The following is a 23,132-nucleotide window of genomic DNA, read 5'->3' on the forward strand; positions in this document are numbered from 1 at the left end:
AGAATCTAAGTTGAAGAATTAGAATATGAAAAATTTAAAGGCAGTGGATAAATGATTATATATATTTTTAGTTAAGAATGAATAATATAATAAACACTAAATAGATAAATTTATTTAAATATAATTAATAATAGAATTTATTTACAATAAGTGGAGTAAAAATTGATTTGTTAATTGCTTTTTTCTCTTTTTTTACTTATTCTTTCCAAGCAACCTCTTAATTTAATTATATTTATATATCACATGATCTCATTTAATTTTTACTTTAATTCAAGTTAAATTAATCAAATTTAGTTTCGGGGGCAATTAGATTTAGTTTCATAAAACTATTAAAAAAAATTTTTAAAAAATCACTTAGTCAAAATTTATGAATCTTTTTCTCCAAGATTTTTCACCAGAAAACGTGTCTATGTGTAATTTTCAATGTTTTTCTTTCAACATCTTCGCTCTTGGCCTTCATTCTTCACTGGGTTTTTGTAGGGTTTTACTTTCAAAATCCGATATATACTATTATAATTTTTATAAAATACTCTCAGAATATCCGCCATGGGAGCTAACACATCAAGTCCACAAAACCCTAGCGACCAAGTCCATTCTCAACCCATAAACACATCCGCAACTCCCTTAAATTCCCTAAACCCCAAAATGGACTCAAATCAAAACTCAGATCCCAAAATTCCTGATAACCAAAATCCAGTAAACTCCGATCAACCCGGAAACCCAGATGAAAAGGGTCGAGTTAACGATCAAGAGAGAGAAAATGCGGAAGAAGAAGAAGAAGAAGAGGAAGGAGAGTGTGGGTTTTGCTTGTTCATGAAAGCAGGAGGTTGTAAGGATTCATTTATAGCATGGGAACAGTGTGTTGAAGAAGGGGAGAAAAACAAGGAAGATATTGTTGAGAAATGCTTTGAAGTTACATCAAGTCTGAAGAAATGTATGGAAGCTCATTCAGATTATTATGCGCCCATTCTTAAAGCAGAGAAATCAGCTGAAGAAGAGCTTAAAAATGAAATTGAGGAGACTGCAGAAATTGAAGTTCAAAAGGAGGCTTAATTTTAGGGTTTTTTTTTCTAATCTTTTGTTGGTTAAAATTGGGGGAATTTGTTGATGATAATAGAAAGTGATTGTTAACTGAAGATTGAAGATTGGAGGAGTTCCTTTCTGGCATAGAGGTAAATTTGAAAGTTATAGCATCATTTAAGCATCAAATCTCTATTTGATGGTGATTATTTCCTTTTAATTAATAAGTTTAAACTGATTTTACCCTTGCAATGGGAATCATTATAAACTTTAATGTCCTATTTTGTGGGTATTGAATATAATCATCATTCATAATTTTACCAATCAAATTACTTCTTTCGTTTGTGTGAACTTATTGGAATTAGTACCAATTTTGATTTGGTTCATGAACCCAACCCCACATTGTTATGATTTAGACTTTGGCATTGTCGTTGAACCAACAAGTATGGTGAAAGATATGGTTCTTACCATCATGCCCATAGGAATAACATTATGATGTGATCTTATAATCAATAGTTTTGATTATAAAATACATTATACAAATAAGTTCTACATTACTGTAGGTTGGTGCTAGCACATGAAGACTTGATCATCTTCATAAACATACTTTCATTTCTTTTGCAAATTATGAATCAACTGTGATTTGTCACACTAGCAAACTTGCACGTAGTGCATCTAAAAGATAAGAGTACCGAAATGCATTTTGATTCATTTTTGTGTTCATTTGTGAAATCAACAAATGACTCGTATCTCAGAAATGAGATAAGTTCAGAAATTTTCAAAACTTATCGCTTTGTGTGTGTAATTTATCTGTATCAAACATAGTAAGCAAGATGATTATACTAAAATTTGTAGAATGGAAGCTTTTAGAATGTGCTTATGACTTACATTGATAGTGTATAACAGACTTAAAATAAAAGCATTTGATCAACTAATCGTTTTCTCCTCTATGTTACTTTGATTAGTGTTTCTGTATCTGGATATTTCGACATATAAAGGTTTCTTTGGATTCAAAGCAACAACCCGACAAACCTGATGCAATAAGAATTAGACGTTACATATTTGACTCGACCTAGCAAACTTGAGAACGTTTGTGACGAACTGATTGTTCAAGTTCTGTCCCAAATCATTCATAGTTGTTGTGTTGCTTGCAGTATAGCACAGGAAGCTATATCACTTGTAATTTGTTCGGTTGGTCTTGTCTTTGGTTCAATTGTGCATGGCTTGTTCACTGAAAGATGTAAAACTGCATTATGAATTGCTCCTATGTTAAATAATTGTGTATGATGCTTTTCAGCCATCCTGTATTTGCAATCTTTTAGATCTAAAATTGTATTTGATGTCTGATATCATAATTGCTAGGGTATCAGATGATTGGTGCCTTGTGGCCTGTGGGTTCGTACTCGGTACAATTATGCAAAAATAAGGCCACATCACCGAACCATAATAGATTTATGAGTTTACCACGGTCAAACATTGACCACAAAATCCGTTTCGCAAACCGTTACTGCAGCTATGACTTGAGAATAACCTACAGTGATTGCTTAAGGGCCCTCTGCATCTTCACAACAATGTATTCATCAAACTTAATTTCATCAAATGGCTGAAACATAAGCAAAATTTTAGGATTTGAATGTACGTAATATTATCCTTGTAAGGAATAGCAAAATGAACAAAGTAAATAAGACAACATCTTCCATATCTAGCTAGGATAGTATTAATAATGTGTTTATAGAACTAATTACAATCGTAAAGGAATTAAAATGGAGGTTTGATGACGAAGAAAAGAGCTAAAAAGGGGAATACATTTGGCTCACTAACAAATGACCAAGGACTAGTGTATTTATAGGAAATGTTAGGGCTTAATACGAAATAAGGTGGGGCAGCATCACAAATAGGCAGAAAATGGACATAAGCCGCTACTGCAAGCCTGCTCGTTTGAGTATGATGGCTGCTTGTTCGAGCAGGTATAGGGCAGGAGCCTTTTGGACGTTTTTTGGCTTCTTTCACGCGTTTTATGGTCCTCACTTTGTCCCTACAGATTTAATGATCTTGGTACACATATCTTAAGCAAAATGCTAGCCTTGATGCCCAAAGATCCTCCATCTAATGATTGCAACGATGAAATGTACTATGTTGATTCTCCCTCAACCAATCTCAAGAGCACATTTGGAGAACAAGTTGATTAATTTGCTTAATCAAGTCCTAACATTTGGTAAATATAAGTCACGAAATATAAATTGCAATACTGCGTTAATTGTACTTCAGTTGTTATAAAAAAAAAGCTCCTTTTATTAGAGAGTATTGTTAATGTTGAAAATAAAACACAATCTCTCTTGAAATGGATAAAGACTACTCCTACTTGAACTTCAATTAATCAATTTGTGGTTACAATTAAGTTATTAAAATAAGTAATTAATGATAATAGAAGTAGTACACCGGTCATGGAAATTGTAATTAAAACAAGATTAAGTCGATTCTATAGGTATATTTTTTAAAGGATTCTACAAATACATATTATGATAATTTATTTTAAAGTAATTGTATTTGAAAATTTGACTGAATTATTCATTTAAAATCAAGATAAAACGTGTTTTAAATGTCATATGTCAGTTGGTGAGTCATTTAATAATAATAAATAGTTTAAGTATTTTTCACAAACCAACTATAATAAGTAGTTTAACCTCAATTTGAAAAACAATATTATGGTGCACTATTTAGCAAATAATATTTTGTAAAATTTAATTAAACTACCTTTTTAAGTAACATTTTGTAAAAAAACTAACTAATTACTAACAATTACCAAAAACTACTTATACAATTAACAAATATTTACACAACTAATATACGGACCAAAAACTACTTATACAATTAACAAATATTTACACAACTAATATACGGTCGTTATGTATAGCTTAACTCAAAGCCACAATCTCTTATATCTATTGCAAAGTATAATAGAGATTCCTTTGTTCAGACAATTTTAAAAATTATATTAGATGTTGATCGCATAAATCTTTAAATTTTAAATATTGCTACAACATTCTCTTTTAACCCTTTCATTGCGACTTTTTTTAAAATGTAATATTTACTTTCTAAGTAAAACAAGACTCCATCTTAATAAAATTAAGAGAATTGTTTAATTGAATTTGTATCGACTCAAAAAGAGTGGGAGGGCAAGAGATATGACGATGACTCGTCTTCTAACAAATTACTAAATTAACAGAAATTTGGATTGAGAAATTGTGTTCACTAAAATGGCCACTACATTCACCCTCAACCCTTCATCAAACTTCCCCTTCCTCACCAATTTCAAACCCTCTCCTCTCACCCTCAAAAAACCTTTGTCAATCAGATGTTTCAGGCCGCCAGAGAGGGACCCACCACCTCAAGTCCAGAATTTCTGGGATTGGCTCTCCAACAATGGCGTTATCTCTGCAAAATGTCCTCTAAAACCTGCCATTGTTCCAGAAGGTTTGGGTCTAATAGCCAAAAAAGATATATCCAGAAACGAGGTTGTTTTGCAGGTACCCAAAAAGTTTTGGATAAACCCAGATACTGTAGCAGCTTCACAGATTGGATCTATCTGTAATGGGCTTAAACCTTGGGTTTCTGTTGCTTTGTTTTTGATTAGAGAAAAGAAGCTTGGAGATGCTTCTTCTTGGAAGCCTTACATTGATATTTTGCCTGATTTTACTAATTCTACTGTTTTCTGGTATGTTTTTGGTTAATTTGATTGATTTTAGTTTCTGGGTAGCTTTTATTTTCAATATTTTACTGGTTTAATTTGTGGGTTTTAAATGAGTAGACCTAAATGAAAGTTTGGTTATTGCTTTCAGAGCAGGTCAGAAGAGGAGCTCTCTGAACTTCAAGGTTAGTTCTTTTCATATTTTTGCTTGCAAATTTGCTATCTAATTAGTTATTACATTTTTCTTAATTCAATTGTCATATTATGAGTGTAATTTAATTGTGCTATCATGGTGAATGGCCTGGAAGGAGTTTATCAGCAATAGTTCAACACCATTCACACAGTAGTTGCAAATAGCTTATCAACATACAACCGCTGGAAATAAATGATACCCCATCACTTAAGCATAAGGGGGATGGGGGGATTCAGATTATATTTTCATGTCTAAAACTATTGTATGAATCCTACTTTGAATTCAAGTGTGAACTGCCCATATAGTCATATTCCACGACATCACAACCAATCGTCATTTATAAGTTCGTCACCAGCAGCTTCAGCTGTCTTGTTCTGTATTAGTGATAAACTGAGTCAAATGGCTAGTCACAACTCACGTAGTTTCTTGTAACTGTCTGGAACTTTATTTCGCTTTATATTTCTTTTTGCTTGTAGTTTTTGAGTGTTAGCTTTTCAGATCACCCAACATAAGTAGTTCTAAATAGTCAAGCCGCCAAATTATGCACACTTTGATTTAAACAATAATGTCTACTGTCTATGTGAATATTGCATTTCAAATTTGGTTCCAGCCATCGAGTTTTGGTAATTCATGTCTATGTAGGCTTCTAGGTAAGGAAGGCACGTACAGTTGTTCCTCGAATAGTTACGGGACTTCATTTGTTTTGAGCTAATTCAAAAGTGCAAATCATCTCCGGTTGTTCACAAGTTGTGTACAAGAGATTTTGGTTGGCTTGGAGTGTAAAACAACTTAAGTTTGTCTTATGCCTCTCTAGACTACAGTTTTGAGATTCAATTTATTTGCAAATTGATTATTTAGACAAAGTGTTCTACATGTTTTACCCTTTGAAAAGAAACAAATAAGTAGGTAGAAAATGAAGGAGGGTCTTTTTGCAGACAATTGTCTGTTTGCCTACCTTAATTATGTTGATAGAAGTACTTCATTGCAGGTAGCCAGCTGCTGAATACAACATTGGGTGTGAAGGAATTAGTAGCAAATGAATTTGCAAACCTGAAGGAAGAAATAATAGTTCCCAACAAGAGACTTTTCCCTTTTGATGTAATGCTAAATGATTTCTTCTGGGCATTTGGAATCCTACGATCAAGAGCATTCACTCGCTTGGAGGGCCAAAGCCTTGTTCTAATCCCTTTGGCAGACTTGGTACATAATTTTTCTCCCCAAGTTCCATAATCTGATATGTGAAATTCCCTCAATAGTCCCTCCATCTGATGCCTATTGCCTATATGTACATTTCCTTTTTAGCATGTCTTATTTTTTTCCTAAAGTTAGTTCCCACCACTATCCACCCATTAGTCTCTCAACATTCCCTACCCTTAATTTTTATGACATTGTCCAATTTGTTTTTTATTTGGAGGGAGTGTTTTTAACTAGAATTGTTTGCTGTACATTTTGAATAATTTTTGGGTTTAGGATTTAAGAAATGACTGCCGTATGCATCTCTAAAACTTTTACAATGTGTGAAATTTCAGTAGTTACATTTGTGGCAACTGGCAAGTTTAATTGAATTTAACATGTTATGAACTTGGTGCATCAGATCAACCACAGCCCTGATATAATGCAAGATAATGCTTGGGATGTCAGGGGCGCTGGTCTGTTTTCTAGAGAACTCCTATTCTCCCTGAGGAGTCCCATCTCAGTGAAGGCTGGCGACCAGGTGATTTATCCTCTCCGATTGAACAATGATGTCTCATGTGTATGCTTAACTTTGACCCTGTTCAGCATCAAGTGCTGATAAGAATTCTTTAGCTCAGTTAGGAGGCGAATTAATAATGTGTAAATGCTCGAGTCATTAAACTCCACGATGCTCTTTCTTGTTTATGACCAAATTTTTTATTAAACAGATTAAGATCCAATATGGTTTAAACAAGAGCAATGCCGAACTAGCCTTGGATTACGGGTTCATCGAATCTCGATCAGAACGCAATGCGTACACCCTAACACTGGAGATACCCGAGTCCGACCCCTTTTTCGGAGATAAACTAGACATAGCCGAGTCAAATGGCATGGGGAAAACTGCATACTTTGATATTGTTTTGGATCAGCCTCTTCCAGCAGTCATGCTCCCATATCTTAGACTTCTGGCACTTGGTGGAACCGATGCGTTTCTGTTGGAATCTATATTCAGGAACTCTATCTGGGGCCATCTTGAGCTTCCTGTTAGCCCTACAAATGAGGAGTTCATATGCCAAGTGATACGTGATGCTTGTAAATCTGCTCTTTCTGGTTACACTACCACCATTGAAGAGGTAAACGGATGCTTATTCCTGTTAAGAATCCTCTGTCTAATATTCCCTTAAGCTGGTACATCAATAATTGTGCTTTGTGTAGGACGAGAAATTGATGTTACAAGGTGATTTGAATCCACGGCATGAGATTGCTATAGGGATAAGATTGGAAGAAAAGAAGGTTTTGCAACAAATTGATGCGGTATTCAAAGATAGAGAGATGGAATTAGCTGGATTTGAATACTATCAAGAGAGGAGGCTCAAGGACCTAGGTCTGGCCGGAGCGCAGGGCGAAAAGCTTCCTTGGATAGGAGAGGTCTAATTCTTTTTGTGCTTTGTTCCGAATGCAGCTGAGGATCAAGTATCATGCATTCAATCCTTGAATCGTAGATGAAGAGATGGAATCTGATAACATCACTCGGTAGTACCTATGGAATAACATAAAATTGAAATGATTTCTTATACCTATTGTACATTAGGGTTCTTTTAATAATTGAGTTAATAGTTAAGAAAAATTGATACATGTATGTGGTAAAAATTGTTAAAGCTTCGATCTTTCAAATTTGCCCCACTTTTCTGATAATTTTACGATCATTGCTGAATATTTTGGTTATAATTATTGTAATTGAATAGTTTTTTGAATGTTACACCTTGTGTAGTACATTTTAAAGTACAGAGCAAGTACATCCCTAGCATTAAGCCTGCAAATTGGCAGCATATTCAGTTAAAACCCTAAGCCTACTCGAATTTGCTGTATTCATTGTTACTACAACAACTGCTCGTCAGGCGATTATGGCAAAAATGGCCCTTCTCAGTCATGAACAATTATCATATATCTGACCATAACTTCAACAGAGAAAATTATTCCCAGAATAAACTTAGATTTCAAATGGTCTTGTATGGCGTTTGATTGATTTGAAAAATGAATTACACTTTACAAAACAAAGAGAAAAGGGAGGGGGCAAAAAGATGTATAAATCTACTGCACGGCTAAAGCTAAGTTGGGGGTAAAGAAAGATGTTGAAATGAGAGATCAAACTGCTTTTGCAGAATGAAACTAATTTATGCCTAGTCTAACTTCACGGACAATCTATGCCCAACAATACTATCAAGTATCAAGCTAATGTATCATGGTGAGACAATCTCCAATATTTCATGGAGACTAAATCCACCTGCGGCAGCAAGCATGACAACTACTTGCACAAAAGAGAATTCATGTTTCTCTGCTCGTACTTCACTTGTCAACTTACGAGACATCTTCACATCAGTGGGCCATTCATTCAAAGCTTTTCAAAATTAGCAGACCATAGGTTTTTGATAACTTATCCATTGGGACCTTATGAACTGGCTCGAGCTTGTTAATTGCGTAAGATACACTAGGGAAAGATTATCGTAAAACCTTCAATGTAAAACACTGCTGTTACGAGAGACAATATAATCGTTGCAATAAGGATCTTGGCACAAGCACTCCAGGGGATTGGCATAAAAATAATCCTCCTCCTTTGGTTTATCCGGAATAACATTCCTGTGTATGTGTTGACCTGACCGGTTAGCATGTATCATCTTGACGGTAGCTGCAAAATAATCCCATGAACGCGTCCCATTCTGATATAAATCAATTAACTCAACAAGTCTTTTCCGATCCAATAAAATGGTTTTCTTGAAACCGTGATACCTGAAATTATAGGTGAGACACAAATAGCAAACTAAATAAGGAATTGGTGAGCTGACCCAACAAAGAAATGAGACACTTGTGTTGAGATTAAAGGAGTACTTGAGAACTAAACCCTAAACACACTATCATCTATCTTCGGATTGATTTATGGCTGATGTAAGGTTTCAACTGAAGTTTAAAAAAGAGGAGCGCATTGAAATTTTTGACAAATTGGGTGAGAGAAGATCCAGAGACGAAGAATACATTGATTACATATTGAGTGAGGAAAGAAAAAAGAGGCATGGCTTGTTTTGGCTGCAAAACACAAAGTGGTTACCGTGATCAGTGCTGCCAATAGTTGTGCTGGAACAGAGTCATTAATGATATACACAAGAAATGCATCTCAAAAATAAAAGACGCAACAGGAAAATTATATAGAACATCGTGAGTTAAAAATACAAAATAAACCCATAGTTCTCTGAAGTTCTTTTGTACTAATTTATATGAAAAGTTTAGAATATTGGATAAACTGAGTGACCCTCAAATTGCTTTAATTCCTTTTGTTTTTTCTATGCCAGTTATAATATCTAAGACACATCAGTGTATCTGTGTATGTGTAGTTAACTCCTTTATGACATAAATCTGAGTTGTCTAGAGAGAAAAATCGCACTTTAGTTCACAAAAATTTATTCCGCTTACATTTATGCTTCATGACAAGCCAACTCCAAATGACAAGTACAAAATGATACCTGCGATGACCTTCAACTAGCCTTGCCATGTTTCCATCATAAGTTGGAACAAATATATCACTGGCAACAGAAACTAAAAAATCTAATGCTGCCATTTGAGAAGAATGATTACGGAACTGCCGCAAATCATTCGGATCAAGTAGCATATCCTTTTTAATCTGCAATCACAATTATGGGGTATATACTTTTCATTAGATGCATAAACTGTAAATTTTCTACCTCAAATAAGAAAACAAATTTCATTAAACAGAAGTTTGGATACACTGTAAGGTAGCAGGGAGCAGAAGTATACCAAAAATCAAGGCAAGATAAAAACAAAGAATTTCAACCTCGCAATGCATCAGAAAGGGACCACATGAAAGAATCAAGACCCTAATGGCAATGCCCAAAGGACCAACAGGTCCACAATCTTATGTATTTCCATCTAGTTTGATAATATGTGTAATATATTTAGTTTAAGGAAAAAATGTTTTTACAAATGTCGCACCCTCTATCACTGCTAATACCAAAATGCAGAGAGCAGACCCACAACATTTATAGAATAAACAAAGAGACCAAAACAATGCCTCTTCCAGAGATCCACAACTTCTCTGGATTAAACAAATACTATATATTACCAATATCATATCAACGAAAAAACCAAAGTCCTAAATTCACCCTATATTAATATTTCTAGCACTCTACCTAGACAAGGAAACATGTGGTCGAAAAATAAAGCACTCTAGAACACAAAAAATTTATGTAACTTACAATACTAGGAAATGCAGCACGCAGAGCTGCAAGTCTTCTTTCGCTACCATAAATTTCTCCAGAAGCAATGTATATTTGGGTGTTGTTACCAAAATTCAGCGCCTGTAGAATTAAAGTTATTTCCTCCGGTGTAAGAGGACATAAACCTTGAGTCCTCTTCTCCACAGAGTTGATTTCCTTATCTCTCCACCATGGGTATGTATACCTAAGCAATGAGACAAAACAAGTGCCAAGTGAAGATCACATGGGAAAATTCAGACTAGAAGTTTATACAAACAAAAGAGAATTTTATCCTCACTAGAGACAAAATTTGTTAATGAGAAGACTAGAAGGGGAAAAAACAAAGGGGACAAAAAAGCCATCATAAATGGGGTTAGACCACTTAAATTATATGTTTGTTTGCTATAGATCTGATTAGTCACATTGTCAACTTTAAAACAAGACAAGACATATAGTGCAAATGCAGTTTCGGTTTTTATTACTTACTATTTTAGTCGGCCCCAAGTTTCTCATAATCATTTGATTTTTATATTAAGGAGGTCACTTCATAAAAACTGTTAAAGAAACCATGAGATATCCCTTAAATAGCCCTTAACTGCGACTTTTTTTAACTTTACAATAAGCGTAGTGATAGATTTGAAAACCTTTATGACTTGGCTAATAAGATAGTTTATTCACTATGGCAAGAGCTCCAATATAGGAAGAAAATGCATCAGCTTTCAAATGCAAGTTCTTTGCAGGACTCTTAAATTTTGAAGGTGAAAAATTATGCACCTTGTACAAAAGTGATTTTCTATGTTACTAGGTAGTTGGCACGTTAATGATGTCATTTGTAATATTCTCTTCTCTTATTTTTGATGTTGCATTCTTGCCCTGGTCAATACTTAATAATGCAATCAATCAGTGGTAAAAAAAATTAGGATATTACAGCAAACCGTCATATTTGCTAAAACATCACAGTTAGTAACATGACAATTACTAATAATCCTGAAGTGATGCTTGAAATAAACCGTATGGAAACAACATCTGCATCTCTATTGACAACCTTTGAAGTTTGGACTTAAAAAGTAGACCAGCTCCAATATCCCAAGTCAAAATGATTGTTGACAGACTAAATGATGCTCCAAATCCCAAATATCAGATGACTAAGTCACTACCTTATTATGCCTTTTTAATTTATTTGACAATTAGGGCTTTGCTAACATCAATAAAGTGGAGAATAATAAAAAGGCAACACAGTTTACAAAGAAGATATAAGAATTTAAGCAAACTAACCTCATCCGCTTGAGCTCCTTAGCTTCCGCCTCACTGCAGCCATGATTACATCCTGAGAAAGCTAGCATGTCCATCTCATATCTCAGATGCAACGCAACGAAATGTCCCTTTGCTTGAAGTAGACGGATCAATTTCTTTCCCAGAGCCTCAATTTTAGGAGCGAATTTCAAAGCCTGAAAATTAACACGGCACCTGAGTCTCTGAATTTCAAGAGGAAGTCCATTGTTTGCTAAACGTGCATCTGTTTTATTAAAATGTATGACTCTATGCTTCTCAAAAAGTGGCAGAATCTGCATTATACCCACCAAACAAAAAGCGGATGAGTCAGCAGAAAGATGTATAGAAGAACAGCCAGGTTTTCATAATCTAAAGCATAAAAGACAATCAATTTTAATCAATCCACTGAACAGGACACCACCTTGGCCAATGCATTTGATATCAGCACATCACAAATCACCACAATGCCATCCAAAGGATATCAAAATTAAAAGAGAAAATTTACAAGCTTCAACCAACATAATGAAATGTCAATATTAGATGCCAATTTCAAAGTGAGGAAAAAACTTTCTTCAATTTTCAACTAACTAACAGCAACTCAATTTTTTCGAATCTAAAAAAAAATCGGTGGACTAACTTTAAGATTGTTGTCTAACAGTTGAAAAGGCAACAACTTCCATTCAGAACTATAAACTGTAGCCACAAATATTCATAAATTAGCACATCAAGTAAATAAAGACGTATAACAACAGTCATGAAGAAAATGTGGAGGATTACTAGTGAGTATCATCATCTAGAATCCAAACCATCATTAATAAAGAAATGTCAATCCTGGGACCACCTGAAGAAAACACACTCAAAAAAGAACCACGAAGCATGAGTCCAAGACAAACCCAACTGTCCAAAAAATAGTGTTAACACTCCACTATGTCAAAAGAACCTGAAGTTCAAACCTCGTTACAATCACAGGCACCACACCAGCATAACAGCAATAAGAAAACTTTTCAGTTATTCACCAACAAAATCCTCAAAGATTAGAGAGGATCAAATAATCATCATAGAATGGAGTTAAGAAAATAAAGTGACATAAACCAGAAGTTCAAACATTCTCATATGTTGTTACTTATTCAAAATTTTCCACTATCCTTCATAAATTCCCGGTGCATCACACTAGCATGAACTTTCTTCAAAAAATCACCACCAATATTACATTACCCCAATGTCATTAAGTGGCTTCCACCTGGGGTGGGGTTTGGGGGGTTGGATGTACGCAATCTTACCCTTGTCAGTAATAACACTAACAAAGATGAGGTTTTCAATTGACCGATAGCAAACATCAAGTGCAACTTCACATGAATAAGAACTGCATATGATAGGAAGATAAGGGTAGCCGAAATGGGGATTTTTGAATGGATGTGTGAACATACTTTAAGAGATAAAATTTGAATCGAAGGCGTAAGAAAAGATTTAGGCATAGCATATGTTAAGAATAAGATGAAAAATATTATATAATGTGGTTTAAGAATTTGCAATGACAAAGTGTAGGCAAACCAGTAGAAAGTTTGGAACTTTGCAGAATTATAAGAGGATGAAGAAGATCAAATATGACTAGAAGGGTGGGAGTGGAAATGAATGCGAAGATTCTAGATTGAAATGGTAGAAAATCAAAAAGAGCAGAGAAGGAGAGTTTAAGTGCATAACCGTTGGAACTGATTTATTGGTTCAAATGGCCGAACTCAATCTTTTGGAATTAAGGTTTTGGCTTTGTTATTGTCAGAGGCATAAAATAAAGTAATACATTAATAATACAATAAGCTGAGGGTCCAACTAAAATCTTGTAGAATTTAATAGATATAAAAGCAAAGATGCTATTGTCAGGTGTCTACAAACAAACATTAAAGGCATAATGTTTTTTGACCTTTTTCGTTCTTTTACTATTGTAATCTCTAACCTAACCTCCATTTTTTGTACCAGAAGCTTTCAAAAGTAGAGTTCTCGCCCAGCGAAATTCTAGATCTCATATTATGTGAAGATAAATAGAATGAACTCACTATAATCTCAATGAACCAACCAAAGTCTCACTCTTTCTCAATTGCAAGTCAGGATGCTTCCGTTACGCAAATCTGCAAAGTGTTATAAATAGTCCAAAATGTGATTATGCGAATGGATTTTTGTAACCCTAGTAGATTGCTTGGAACATGTATGCAAGGCAAAATAAAGAGTAGAAATAACACAATAAAAAATTGACCAGCCCCCTCCCAAGGCGGAAGTCACTTTAATGGCAGTGCAAAAATGTTATTTTGACCTAGTAATCGACCAATCAAAAATAAAAATTTTAAGAGAATGTCACTTGGAAAGCCTGAACCAATCATCAATATTTGCTAAGCACATCGAATTTGCTTGAAAGGTTCATCAACTTTAGAATCTAGATATTTTCATGTTGCCATTCCTCAAAGAAAATGCAACAATCGATTGTTGTTTAATGACCCACCAAAATTATTCAGAGAGCAAAATCATTCATCAAGAAATCCAATGCAACACAAATTATAATTATTTGAGTTCCATGTCAAGGATTTAAAAATCCAAGATAACTCACATTGCTTCTTAGTTGTATTGTAAAGTGAAACCGATCAAGAGAACAAACCTGTTGAAAATAATACTTTTCACTGGACCAGCTAATAGGTTGCATAACCAGCGGATTGAATCCAAACTTCTTCCCGTACCTTTTTGGTAGCCTCTTAATGATCCGGACCTCATCCCTTAGGGAATCAATGAAATGTCTCATATCAAAGATGTCCTCAAAGTCGCTGTCACAAGAACCTAAAGGGGTTAGTGTTACACAGAAGTAATGCCAAAGAGAAATGCTTTATTCGCTGAAGCAAATTTACCTTGTATCTGCCCAAAAGGATGTCTTATCTAGATCTGGGACAACCAAAGTAAGGTTTAAGAACCGAGCAACTGTCACCATGTCACATATCTGAAATGCAAGACAACCTAAGAAGACAACGCTTGATGCAATGATGTATAAGCTAACTGAGACTAAAAACAAGGACACAAACCGCAGCACGCATTTGATTTAAGCCTCCATTGCAAGTTACTCTCAGAAAACCATTACTTGTGTAGTTTCCTGCAACCATTAAATTTAGAGTAAACACTTTAATTGACCCTTATAGCTTTTTAGCATCACTATTTCCTGCACGAGAAAAACTTCATCAAGAAAAGAAAAGAGCAAACATAGGAATCCCCTAAGTCATTAACTATGAATAATTTACTCCAAGTTGGAGAACCACAAAACCTAAAAGGGGGCCTTCAGCGTAAGCCCTAACACAAGAAGAAACTCCTGTTTTGTTGCATTGAGATCAAATTACCCTTAAAACAATCATGAGGCAAAGATCAGATACATAAAGAAATGCAAATAGCGAATTTTCAATGGAAGGATACTTAGTTGATTGCACAGAAGACCAACAATAGAATCGCATACATAGGTGATCGGTCGCAATTCGCAAATTATACTACTCAAAAATAACATAGGTCGCGATTCGCAAATTATACTACTCAAAAATAACATATTTCTCACTAATTGCAAGCATAAATACGCCAGATTAACTAAACAACAAACAAATAGTAATCTAAGCAAAAAGAGATCTCACTTGGAGGAGGAGGTGGAGGAGACGGAAGAACGGCAGTCACAGGATACAATTTATGGGAGAAATTATTGAGGAAATGAGGATGCCATAGCACTCCATAGACAAGAAGCTGAAATACAACGGTCCACAAGACAATGCTGGAACAAACCTTGACAAAACAGCCATTAAGTCTTGTTCTTTCAACCACAGGCAGCACCGGAATCTTACCATACCTCACCTGCGGAAAACCATCCAATCTAACTTCCATTTTTGTGTCCTTTTCCAGGTCATCGCCCATTCATTGGAAGAAAAACTCCTTAAATAATGATTCCAATGCAATGAATTATAATGCAATGTTGATTTTGAAGATGAGCAAAGACGTCCCCATAATGAATTATTCTGCAATGGCGGAAGATCGAATTGAATAGAAACCCTAGCAAATGAAGGGAATGTAGATCGAGGAAGTGGAATTTGAAATTATGATTGTAAATATGTAATGATAAGCGCAGAAAACATGAGAGAGAGAGAGGGAGAGAAGGTAAGAATATTCACGAGGAAGAGTAAGGAGGGAGAATGAGAGAAATTAATAACGAAAATAAAAAAGGGAAGAAAATATAACGAAGTTTGAAGAGTTGTTTTATTGTTTTGTTTTCTGGCGAGTGGCGACCACAATGGGAGCAAAGTGTTTAAAATAGATCATATCATTTGAAATTTATTTGATTTCATAATCGAATTAAAAATAATTTATAATTATTTAAAAAAAATATAGGCATAAAATTCGATTTTAAATCGTCTCGAAATACCTAATTCGAAATTAATAGGGTGATCTAAATAAACATTTCTATCTCTAGTGGGGATGATGGTAAAATGAAGGGCGGCTCCCATCTATTTTTCTGTATTTATATTCATCAAAAATTTTCGTACCCATAGATATTAATCTCCGACCTCTATAGGCTATACTTGAATAATTGTTATTTGTCAAATGGCAAATATATTATTTTTATACCTTTTAAGGTTGATGCACATTAAAATATACTCCCTCTTTTTTATTTTGGATGTTTCATTTTTTGTTCTTATAAGAAATCTTTCCATTTAATTATACGTCTAAATTTATACAAATCTTTCAACATAATATCCTTAATTTTTTATCAATAAATTTAATAAAAATATACAAAATTAATTTTTAGAATTTTTTAACTAGGTTTAAATGTAATAGTGTTGCTCCCAAGAGAAGTGTCCATTACTACGTCTATTTAGAAAATTAAGGGTAGAAGACAAAAGAGGATATAAATACAAATATAAAACTAATAATATTTATTTATATTATTTAATATCAACAACTAGATATAGTAGGTTAATATATTTTATTTCACAAGCACCAAGAAAGTAGTCATATTTTGATAACTAAATTGGAAAGGACATGTTGTTGAGTGCACTAAAGCCTACTTAATTACCCTTCTGTTGTTTCACTTACTTCCATATCTTTATTTTATCATATCACTCCAAATAATAGTGGTCGTTTTAAGCAAAATTAAATGCATATTTTTATTTAATTAATAATAACTCTTGATTTATAGTAGAAGTATTATTTTTAAAATTAACAGAGGAGGATCATTGAAGGAATCAGGAATGTGTTGCACAGTTCTTTGTTGAGCAGGGGTTTATTGTTCTAGCATGATCATACCGGCTCAAATCGGACACAGCCACAGCCACCTCAAGGCCGGTTTTCTGTAAACCACGTCTAGGGATCCATTTGGGAACGCATCAGGCGAGACACAATATACGTCATTTGAAAAGACAAACGACTTGTTCGAGGCAACTTAGTTATTAATTGTCAATATATAATCGTTAGCAGTAGGTAGTTGTAATTGTAGGTAGTAATAGCAGTAGCTGTTGTCAAAATTATTATTGTGTGATCAGTAAAAATAGTTGTCATGGACTCATGGTAGTATTTGGAACACAATTTTTTGATAAAAATATAAAGAAAACCTTAAAGTAATGCCTTAGTCTCATTAAATCACTAACAACTACTTAGAATGTTACGCTAAAAACACCCAACAAAAGGAGAAACATGGGAAAGGAAACGATTGCAACTAGCTTGAAATGGTTTTTACAATGCAACACCACAAATCTGTGATTAAAAATACTCCATGGATAAGTTATAATACAGTATACATGTACCAATGTTCTGAACTAGATCGTTATGTAAGATTATATTGTAGCAACACTAAGCAAGGATGAATGCACTCATAATTTTTGAACCACATTATATTGTAGAATTATTGATTTACAACATAATATCACAGTTCTGTTCCTTAGCAGCCCAACAACATGCTCTCAGGCTCTCAGCTCTAGCACTTTACTTCTAAAATCTTCTTGCAATGAATTTTTTTTAATAAAAATGAAGAATTATGTGCATTATCCACTCAAATTCTTTGAATCTCATGAACACCTTTTTTTTGCTTGTCAATATCATAGTGAAAAATAAGGTGATGATGCATCAGTGTTACAGGTGTTTATTTGGGTCAACGGGTCGAATTTGATTCAGGTAGTTTCAAAGTCGGGTCATCAAGTTTGTTTTGAACACCTCTATTTGTTGATATGGCGTTGCGAAAATCACGTCACTCTTGTTACCACATCATCATATCATTACAACGATCGTGACCTTACCATAATTTTACACTATTCATAGCATTATATAACAAAATATCTCTTTTAAAAATAAATAAATAAAAAAAAACCTAAGATTCAAAAAGAATAACAACTTTAAAAACTATAATATTCTTATAACAAACAAATAAGACTCAACACTCAAAAATAAATAAAGTAAAATCACGTTGAAGTTAAAATCAAGTAAAATAATGATGATTCAAATTGAAAACCCTAAGGGTGTTTGGCATTAGGAATTTGAGGGAGGAAATGAGATTTTATTTCAAAATAAAGTTTAAGTCTTTATTCGTTTGAAGAGAATTAGAATAGAAAATAAAAAAGTCCCCATTATAAATATTTGGTGGTGGTATTTAAGGGTGAGACTTTTATTTATTTATTTTTTTCCAACTTTTCAAACAAACTTTTTCCACGTATAAAGTTTGATCTAATATAACATAACAAATAAGAAATAATACTTTTTCTCATTAAAAAAGAGAAAAATCTAATGAGAGCAATTACATTGAAGTTTGAGAAATTACATTGAAGCTTACATTGAAGTGTCAAAAATCTAATTCCCAGAAAATTAAAAAAGAGAGCAAAATCCATGGTTCAGTAATGAAGTTTGAGAAATTACATTGAAGCAATTACATTTAGAATTATCCCCAAAACTTGGAAACGAAAACCCTCTTGATTCTTACTTAATCCACGGAAATTGAGAAAATCTCTTACTGTAGAAGAAGTTCACGATTGAAATCAGGTATGGATAACTGAATATACCTTTTAACATTCGGATAAATTTCTTGTTTTTCTGGCTGAAAAGCTAATTCGTTAGTCTCTCAGTCTTTCCTACTTATTCCTGAATTTAATTTCTTCTGTTTGCTACATTTTGTACTGTTTCGGGATTTGGGAAGATGGATAAAAGGTTCAAATTTTTTTTCTTTTTTTTTTGTTTTTCCAATTTGTACTCAGTTTTCATTTTAAACTCTTCATTTGTTTGCTTTTTTGTGTCATATATATACTGCACAACTAATTGAGTCTTGCTTGAATTCATGGGAGTTGAGATTTGAAAACTTTGCTGATTGGATTTGTGGGGCATCAACTGTCTTGATACTGGGCAGTGCATAACTGAGTATTTTTTTTTTAATGAAACCAACTTACTCATGCGCTAAATATTCCACTGAGCGGCAAATGAGATGGCTTTTGATTCCATGAATTATGTAAACTAGTGCCATTCTTTACATTTTGAGGGTCCTATGCAAAATAAAAGAAAAAGGTTCTCTCTATAGATAGTTGGGTTTTCAATGGGTACTTGGCAAAATTAAAGAGAAAGCCCAATATCTTATAATTATTATTATAAATTTACATATTATTTAATTCTTAATTGATAAACTAACCTAATAAAAAATGCATGCTGAGTTGTATTAGACTAAGGCAAGTTAAAATTTTACAAAATGTTCTATGTCCTACGTGACTAAAAGTGCATGCTGAGTTGAGTTGAGATATTAGGCTAAAGTAAGTTGAAATTTGTTAGTGTTTACTGTGTTTGATGGTTCATAATTTTCTTGATTGATTTGGATCAACTACATTAACCAATAGATCATTTGGTTCATGATCATGGGATGTGACTAGATTTTACGACTAGTTGTCACTAACCTACCAGGTATCGCTCGCCCTCCTCCTTTACATGTGCTTGGACAACAATATATGCACAAAGGGATAATTAAAGTGCCATAGGCAAGCTTTGCCTCATTCCCCGACAAGTGAGATGGATTGATATAGGGGGATGGTTTCTAGTTAATGTTGAGTAGGTATGGGGTATAGCATAAGTCAAAGTGGGTGTTATTGGAATTGTCGGATTTTACAGGCAGTAGCATAATGAGAAAGAAAAAGAAATGGTTCCAAATGGAGAAGGGGTCTGTGGTTATAGATATTTTTCTCCTTTTTGTCAATGGTTTACAAGTATGACTTATGTTGTGGTGTGGGCTCAAAATTTCAAATGTTTGAAAAATAAAAAACTTCAGCATATGAAGGTGCAAACTGTAAATGATGTTTGTTGTTAAGGGTCTATCGAAGACAATCTATTTGTTTTTAAAAGGGTAAGTTTGTGTACATTCAACCCTCTAAAACCCGCCTAGGTAAGAGCCATTTAATAGCATTTGGTGATAGAATGTTGTTGAATTACTTTCTTTTTCTCCTTTTATCAATGAATATTAGGATTTTGTGATTTTAGGATCAGATTTCAAGCATCTCTTCTTTCACAACATGAGTAATGATACACCTATAGCTAATGGAGCGGAGGAAGAACAATCATCAAGTCCTTTAGGCAGGTTGAGTGATTCCGAATTCTCATCACAGGATTCTGGGGATGAAGACTTGTGTAGTCAAGTAGGCACACAAACCAAATTGCAGTTCAGGTAATGTATTTCAGTAGGTACATTACTAAAAGGAATTTGACTAAGCTTTGGTTACTTACCATGTGATCTTTCAATACTAGGAGTATTGTCCTGAAGGCTTGTTGGAAAGATGATATGGGTATGGCTGAGATTATAAATAAAAAGGGAAATTTGTTGAAATCAATGGGGATTAGTCGTAATGGCGAGATATATCTCTCAATTGAAGAGACACTGTAAGTGCATGTAGACTTTTTGCTTGAGTTAATCATTTTAGTATATTTGCCTCAACAACACAAACCTTTTCGCATATGTTTAATTGCAATTGCCAAATGGATATCTATGTGATTCTTTTGAATGGTTGCCTGCTATACTGGGAACTTGTTTTGTTAAATAATCTTAGTGTACAGTCAAAAAAAAGTTTGAAAATGATCTAAGGTGTATTTGTTCCTTCTTGTTTTCTCTTAATTCGATTGGAGTCTCTGATTACTCAATATGATAGGTTTTTATTACAAATAGGGGCTCTGCTTCTTGTTGATGAGGAGGAAGGAGTTTTTCCTAAAAGATATGTATCTAAAAATTGAAGAAAGGCACAGTTGCAGTTGGGAGGGTTTCAAGGTTTATCAACATCTTAATAAGTCTCTTGGGTACACTGTAGGGAGACTTGGCGTTCCTTGTAGCCAAAAGAACACGAGGAGTTCCGCAATTCTTTTTGAAAATTCCAACAATAATGCTTCACACTTAGCAGTGGATAAGACCTCCATCATTGAGTCACTGAAAGCTATGCAACTTAACGGTGTAAATCTTATTTCCAGAGTTCATGTTCCTCCTGAGTTTAAGCAGACAGCACCCGAAAAATCAAATTTTGTTGTCCATTTACCTGTTTATGAAGTTTTCCTTCCGAACAGCCTTTTCAAAAAGACATGCTCCGATTTTGTCGTCTACTCGACCAGGTAGCATATTTTCTCTTATTTGCTTGTATTTTGCTCGTCTTTAAGCTGAATGTCTGTCTTAAATTATCTTCATATGATATGAGCTTTCCAGTGCATGCATGATACATGATGCACTGAAAAATCTCCCTCCGTCCCTTTAAATTTGCTACACAATATCCAAAAAGTCCTTATTTTTATTTCCGTTATGTAGCAAATTCAAAGAGACAATGGAGTAATGTTTATCGTGGAAGTCCTAGAAACATTGAAGGCCTGCATACATTTCTCAAACATGTGAAGATTGGAAGGAGTATTGTGTGCGAGTGCATTATTTTTGGGCCATTTTGAATGATTAAGCTAGTTTAATGAATGCATAATGTTTTCCTTTGTGACGTTTATAAAAGAACTTTAATTTTACTTTTTTAGATTGGATCGATAAATCGGACTACATTCTTTTCTGGACCTGAAAATAACAAAACGGAAATCCTTTTTGCTGTGCTTTGATGATAATACTTCTACAAGATAATGTTTTTAAGGAAAATTGTAAATGTTCTTATGCCTGTTAGACATCAAACTATGGTGTGTAAGGCATGTGTTATAGTTTGATCGTTTCACAAACTACAGTTTCAGAATTGATTGCAATAGGAAGTGCTATTCTTGGCTATTTGAGAGTATTGGAAATGTACAACTGTTTTTTGTGAAGCTCTAGCTAACTTCTGTGTTGTTATTCAGTGGCCTTCCACCTTCGCTATCTGACCTTAAAGAACTGGAGAGACAAAGCAACGGCCTTCCTGTAAAGATTGGGCATGTAGATGATGGACGAGTTAGTTTATTTTCCTTTGATGAAGTAGAGCTTCCTGTCCTTCCATCCCATGTTTGAGCGAGGTTTTTTTTTCTCTCATCCTGAATATTAAAGGTGTACAAGTTCTGTGCAAAGACCCTATGTCAAGCCTTAGCGGGTTATCAAGATGTAAATGCATGCTCAAAGAGCGTAGGCAAACTGGCCTAAGGGTGAGATCGAGGAAACCCCTTCAACGGTCAACGGGTTAAGTCAATCTAGGATGTCTACATGATCCTATGATCTGCTGACATTGTTTGGGTTTTCTTGCGACACTTCACTGAATAGTCAGGAGTCAGGAGTCAGGACATCTTTGGCTACAGAATGGAGAACTGGACTTAGGACTTAGCAGTAACGTACCTATATCTACTGATACATGTATAATGTTCGTTGCAAGGTAGAAGCTACAGGAAAGAATCTGGAAAATTATTTCATTGTTGTAGGAAGCATTTTAGAAAGCTGGAGTTCTACTAGGGTCACTTGGTCAGTATTCAATGTCATGGGAAATACTACTTCGTTTTACTTGTTTTGCTCTTTTGTCTTTCTTATTTTAATTAATATGCATCATTAAGGTATTAAAATCATCACAAACATTATGGGTAATTGGGTATGTTTGTGTGGCCTCATTTGTTGAGTTATTAACCTTAGTTTCAAACAACTCTTGGGCGAGACTCTTTTGAAACAACACTCTCATAAGCTGTTGAAAAAAAAAACTCACTTGTCGCACGTGTTCATATTATATGAAGTTGGTAAAATCATCGCAAACATTATGGATAATTAGGTGTATATGTGTCCCTCGTTTGTTGAGTAATTAACCGTAGTTTTAAACAACTCTTGTGACAGAGTTTCAATCATCTTTTCGAGAGACAATACTTTCACAAGCGGTCTAAAAAAAACTCACTTATTACACGTGTTTATACTATGTGAAATAGGCGTTTAAGATTTTATAAAGTGGATATTATCTTTTTTCCATAAATATCCACTTCACATATCTTAAACACTTACTTTATATAACAAACACATATTTTATCTAACATAATCGGTGTGCCCAAAGGATCATCATCATACCCAGTGCATCCCGTTCATAGA

At 34.2% G+C, this 23,132-nt stretch overlaps 3 protein-coding genes and 1 pseudogene across 5 annotated transcripts; 3 read left to right on the top strand and 1 right to left on the bottom strand.

Moving 5' to 3' along the window:
* The first annotated feature begins 410 nt into the window (after positions 1-410).
* On the top strand, positions 411-3,477 carry LOC130809123 (uncharacterized). 2 transcript variants are annotated; one of them, XM_057674763.1, is made up of 2 exons: positions 411-1,172; positions 2,175-3,473. In XM_057674763.1, the coding sequence occupies exon 1, from the start codon at positions 547-549 to the stop codon at positions 1,051-1,053; it is 507 nt and encodes a 168-aa protein (XP_057530746.1). In that variant the 5' UTR covers positions 411-546; the 3' UTR covers positions 1,054-1,172; positions 2,175-3,473. The 2 variants fall into 2 exon arrangements, with proteins under 2 accessions (XP_057530746.1, XP_057530748.1); XM_057674765.1 differs by having other exon boundaries at positions 459-1,172; positions 1,986-3,477.
* Positions 3,478-4,177: 700 nt separating this feature from the next.
* On the top strand, positions 4,178-7,799 carry LOC130809122 (fructose-bisphosphate aldolase-lysine N-methyltransferase, chloroplastic). The gene is made up of 6 exons (XM_057674762.1): positions 4,178-4,735; positions 4,865-4,893; positions 5,890-6,101; positions 6,496-6,615; positions 6,803-7,207; positions 7,290-7,799. The coding sequence occupies exons 1-6, from the start codon at positions 4,278-4,280 to the stop codon at positions 7,506-7,508; spliced, it is 1,443 nt and encodes a 480-aa protein (XP_057530745.1). The 5' UTR covers positions 4,178-4,277; the 3' UTR covers positions 7,509-7,799.
* Positions 7,800-7,937: 138 nt separating this feature from the next.
* LOC130809120 (rhamnogalacturonan I rhamnosyltransferase 1-like) lies at positions 7,938-15,862 on the bottom strand. Of its 2 annotated transcripts, none has more exons than XM_057674761.1 (8): positions 15,262-15,862; positions 14,671-14,738; positions 14,500-14,588; positions 14,256-14,418; positions 11,615-11,787; positions 10,340-10,544; positions 9,590-9,747; positions 7,938-8,861 (listed from the first exon to the last, which is right to left on the bottom strand). In XM_057674761.1, the coding sequence occupies exons 1-8, from the start codon at positions 15,533-15,535 to the stop codon at positions 8,588-8,590; spliced, it is 1,404 nt and encodes a 467-aa protein (XP_057530744.1). In that variant the 5' UTR covers positions 15,536-15,862; the 3' UTR covers positions 7,938-8,587. The 2 variants fall into 2 exon arrangements, with proteins under 2 accessions (XP_057530744.1, XP_057530743.1); XM_057674760.1 differs by having other exon boundaries at positions 11,615-11,904; positions 15,262-15,858.
* A 2,551-nt stretch (positions 15,863-18,413) lies between these two features.
* Positions 18,414-23,012, top strand: LOC130809125 (uncharacterized; annotated as a pseudogene).
* The last annotated feature ends 120 nt before the right edge of the window (positions 23,013-23,132 follow it).

Source organism: Amaranthus tricolor, chromosome 3 (assembly GCF_026212465.1).
Source record: "Amaranthus tricolor cultivar Red isolate AtriRed21 chromosome 3, ASM2621246v1, whole genome shotgun sequence".
In the NCBI taxonomy this organism is placed as follows: domain Eukaryota; kingdom Viridiplantae; phylum Streptophyta; class Magnoliopsida; order Caryophyllales; family Amaranthaceae; genus Amaranthus; species Amaranthus tricolor.

What these genes read in the sequence shown, in the direction of transcription:
- LOC130809123 (XM_057674763.1), top strand. Translation starts at nt 547, where the DNA reads ATGGGAGCTAACACATCAAGTCCACAAAACCCTAGCGACCAAGTCCAT.
- LOC130809122 (XM_057674762.1), top strand. Translation starts at nt 4,278, where the DNA reads ATGGCCACTACATTCACCCTCAACCCTTCATCAAACTTCCCCTTCCTC. An exon ending in ACTAATTCTACTGTTTTCTG is followed by an intron (nt 4,736 to 4,864) that starts GTATGTTTTTGG and finishes CTTTCAGAGCAG; the next exon opens with GTCAGAAGAGGAGCTCTCTG. An exon ending in CAGTGAAGGCTGGCGACCAG is followed by an intron (nt 6,616 to 6,802) that starts GTGATTTATCCT and finishes TTTATTAAACAG; the next exon opens with ATTAAGATCCAATATGGTTT.
- LOC130809120 (XM_057674760.1), bottom strand. Translation starts at nt 15,535, where the DNA reads ATGGGCGATGACCTGGAAAAGGACACAAAAATGGAAGTTAGATTGGAT. An exon ending in AAAAGTATTATTTTCAACAG is followed by an intron (nt 11,905 to 14,255) that starts GTTTGTTCTCTT and finishes GGTATAATGCAG; the next exon opens with ATTCTGCCACTTTTTGAGAA. An exon ending in AAGGAGCTCAAGCGGATGAG is followed by an intron (nt 10,545 to 11,614) that starts GTTAGTTTGCTT and finishes CTCATTGCTTAG; the next exon opens with GTATACATACCCATGGTGGA.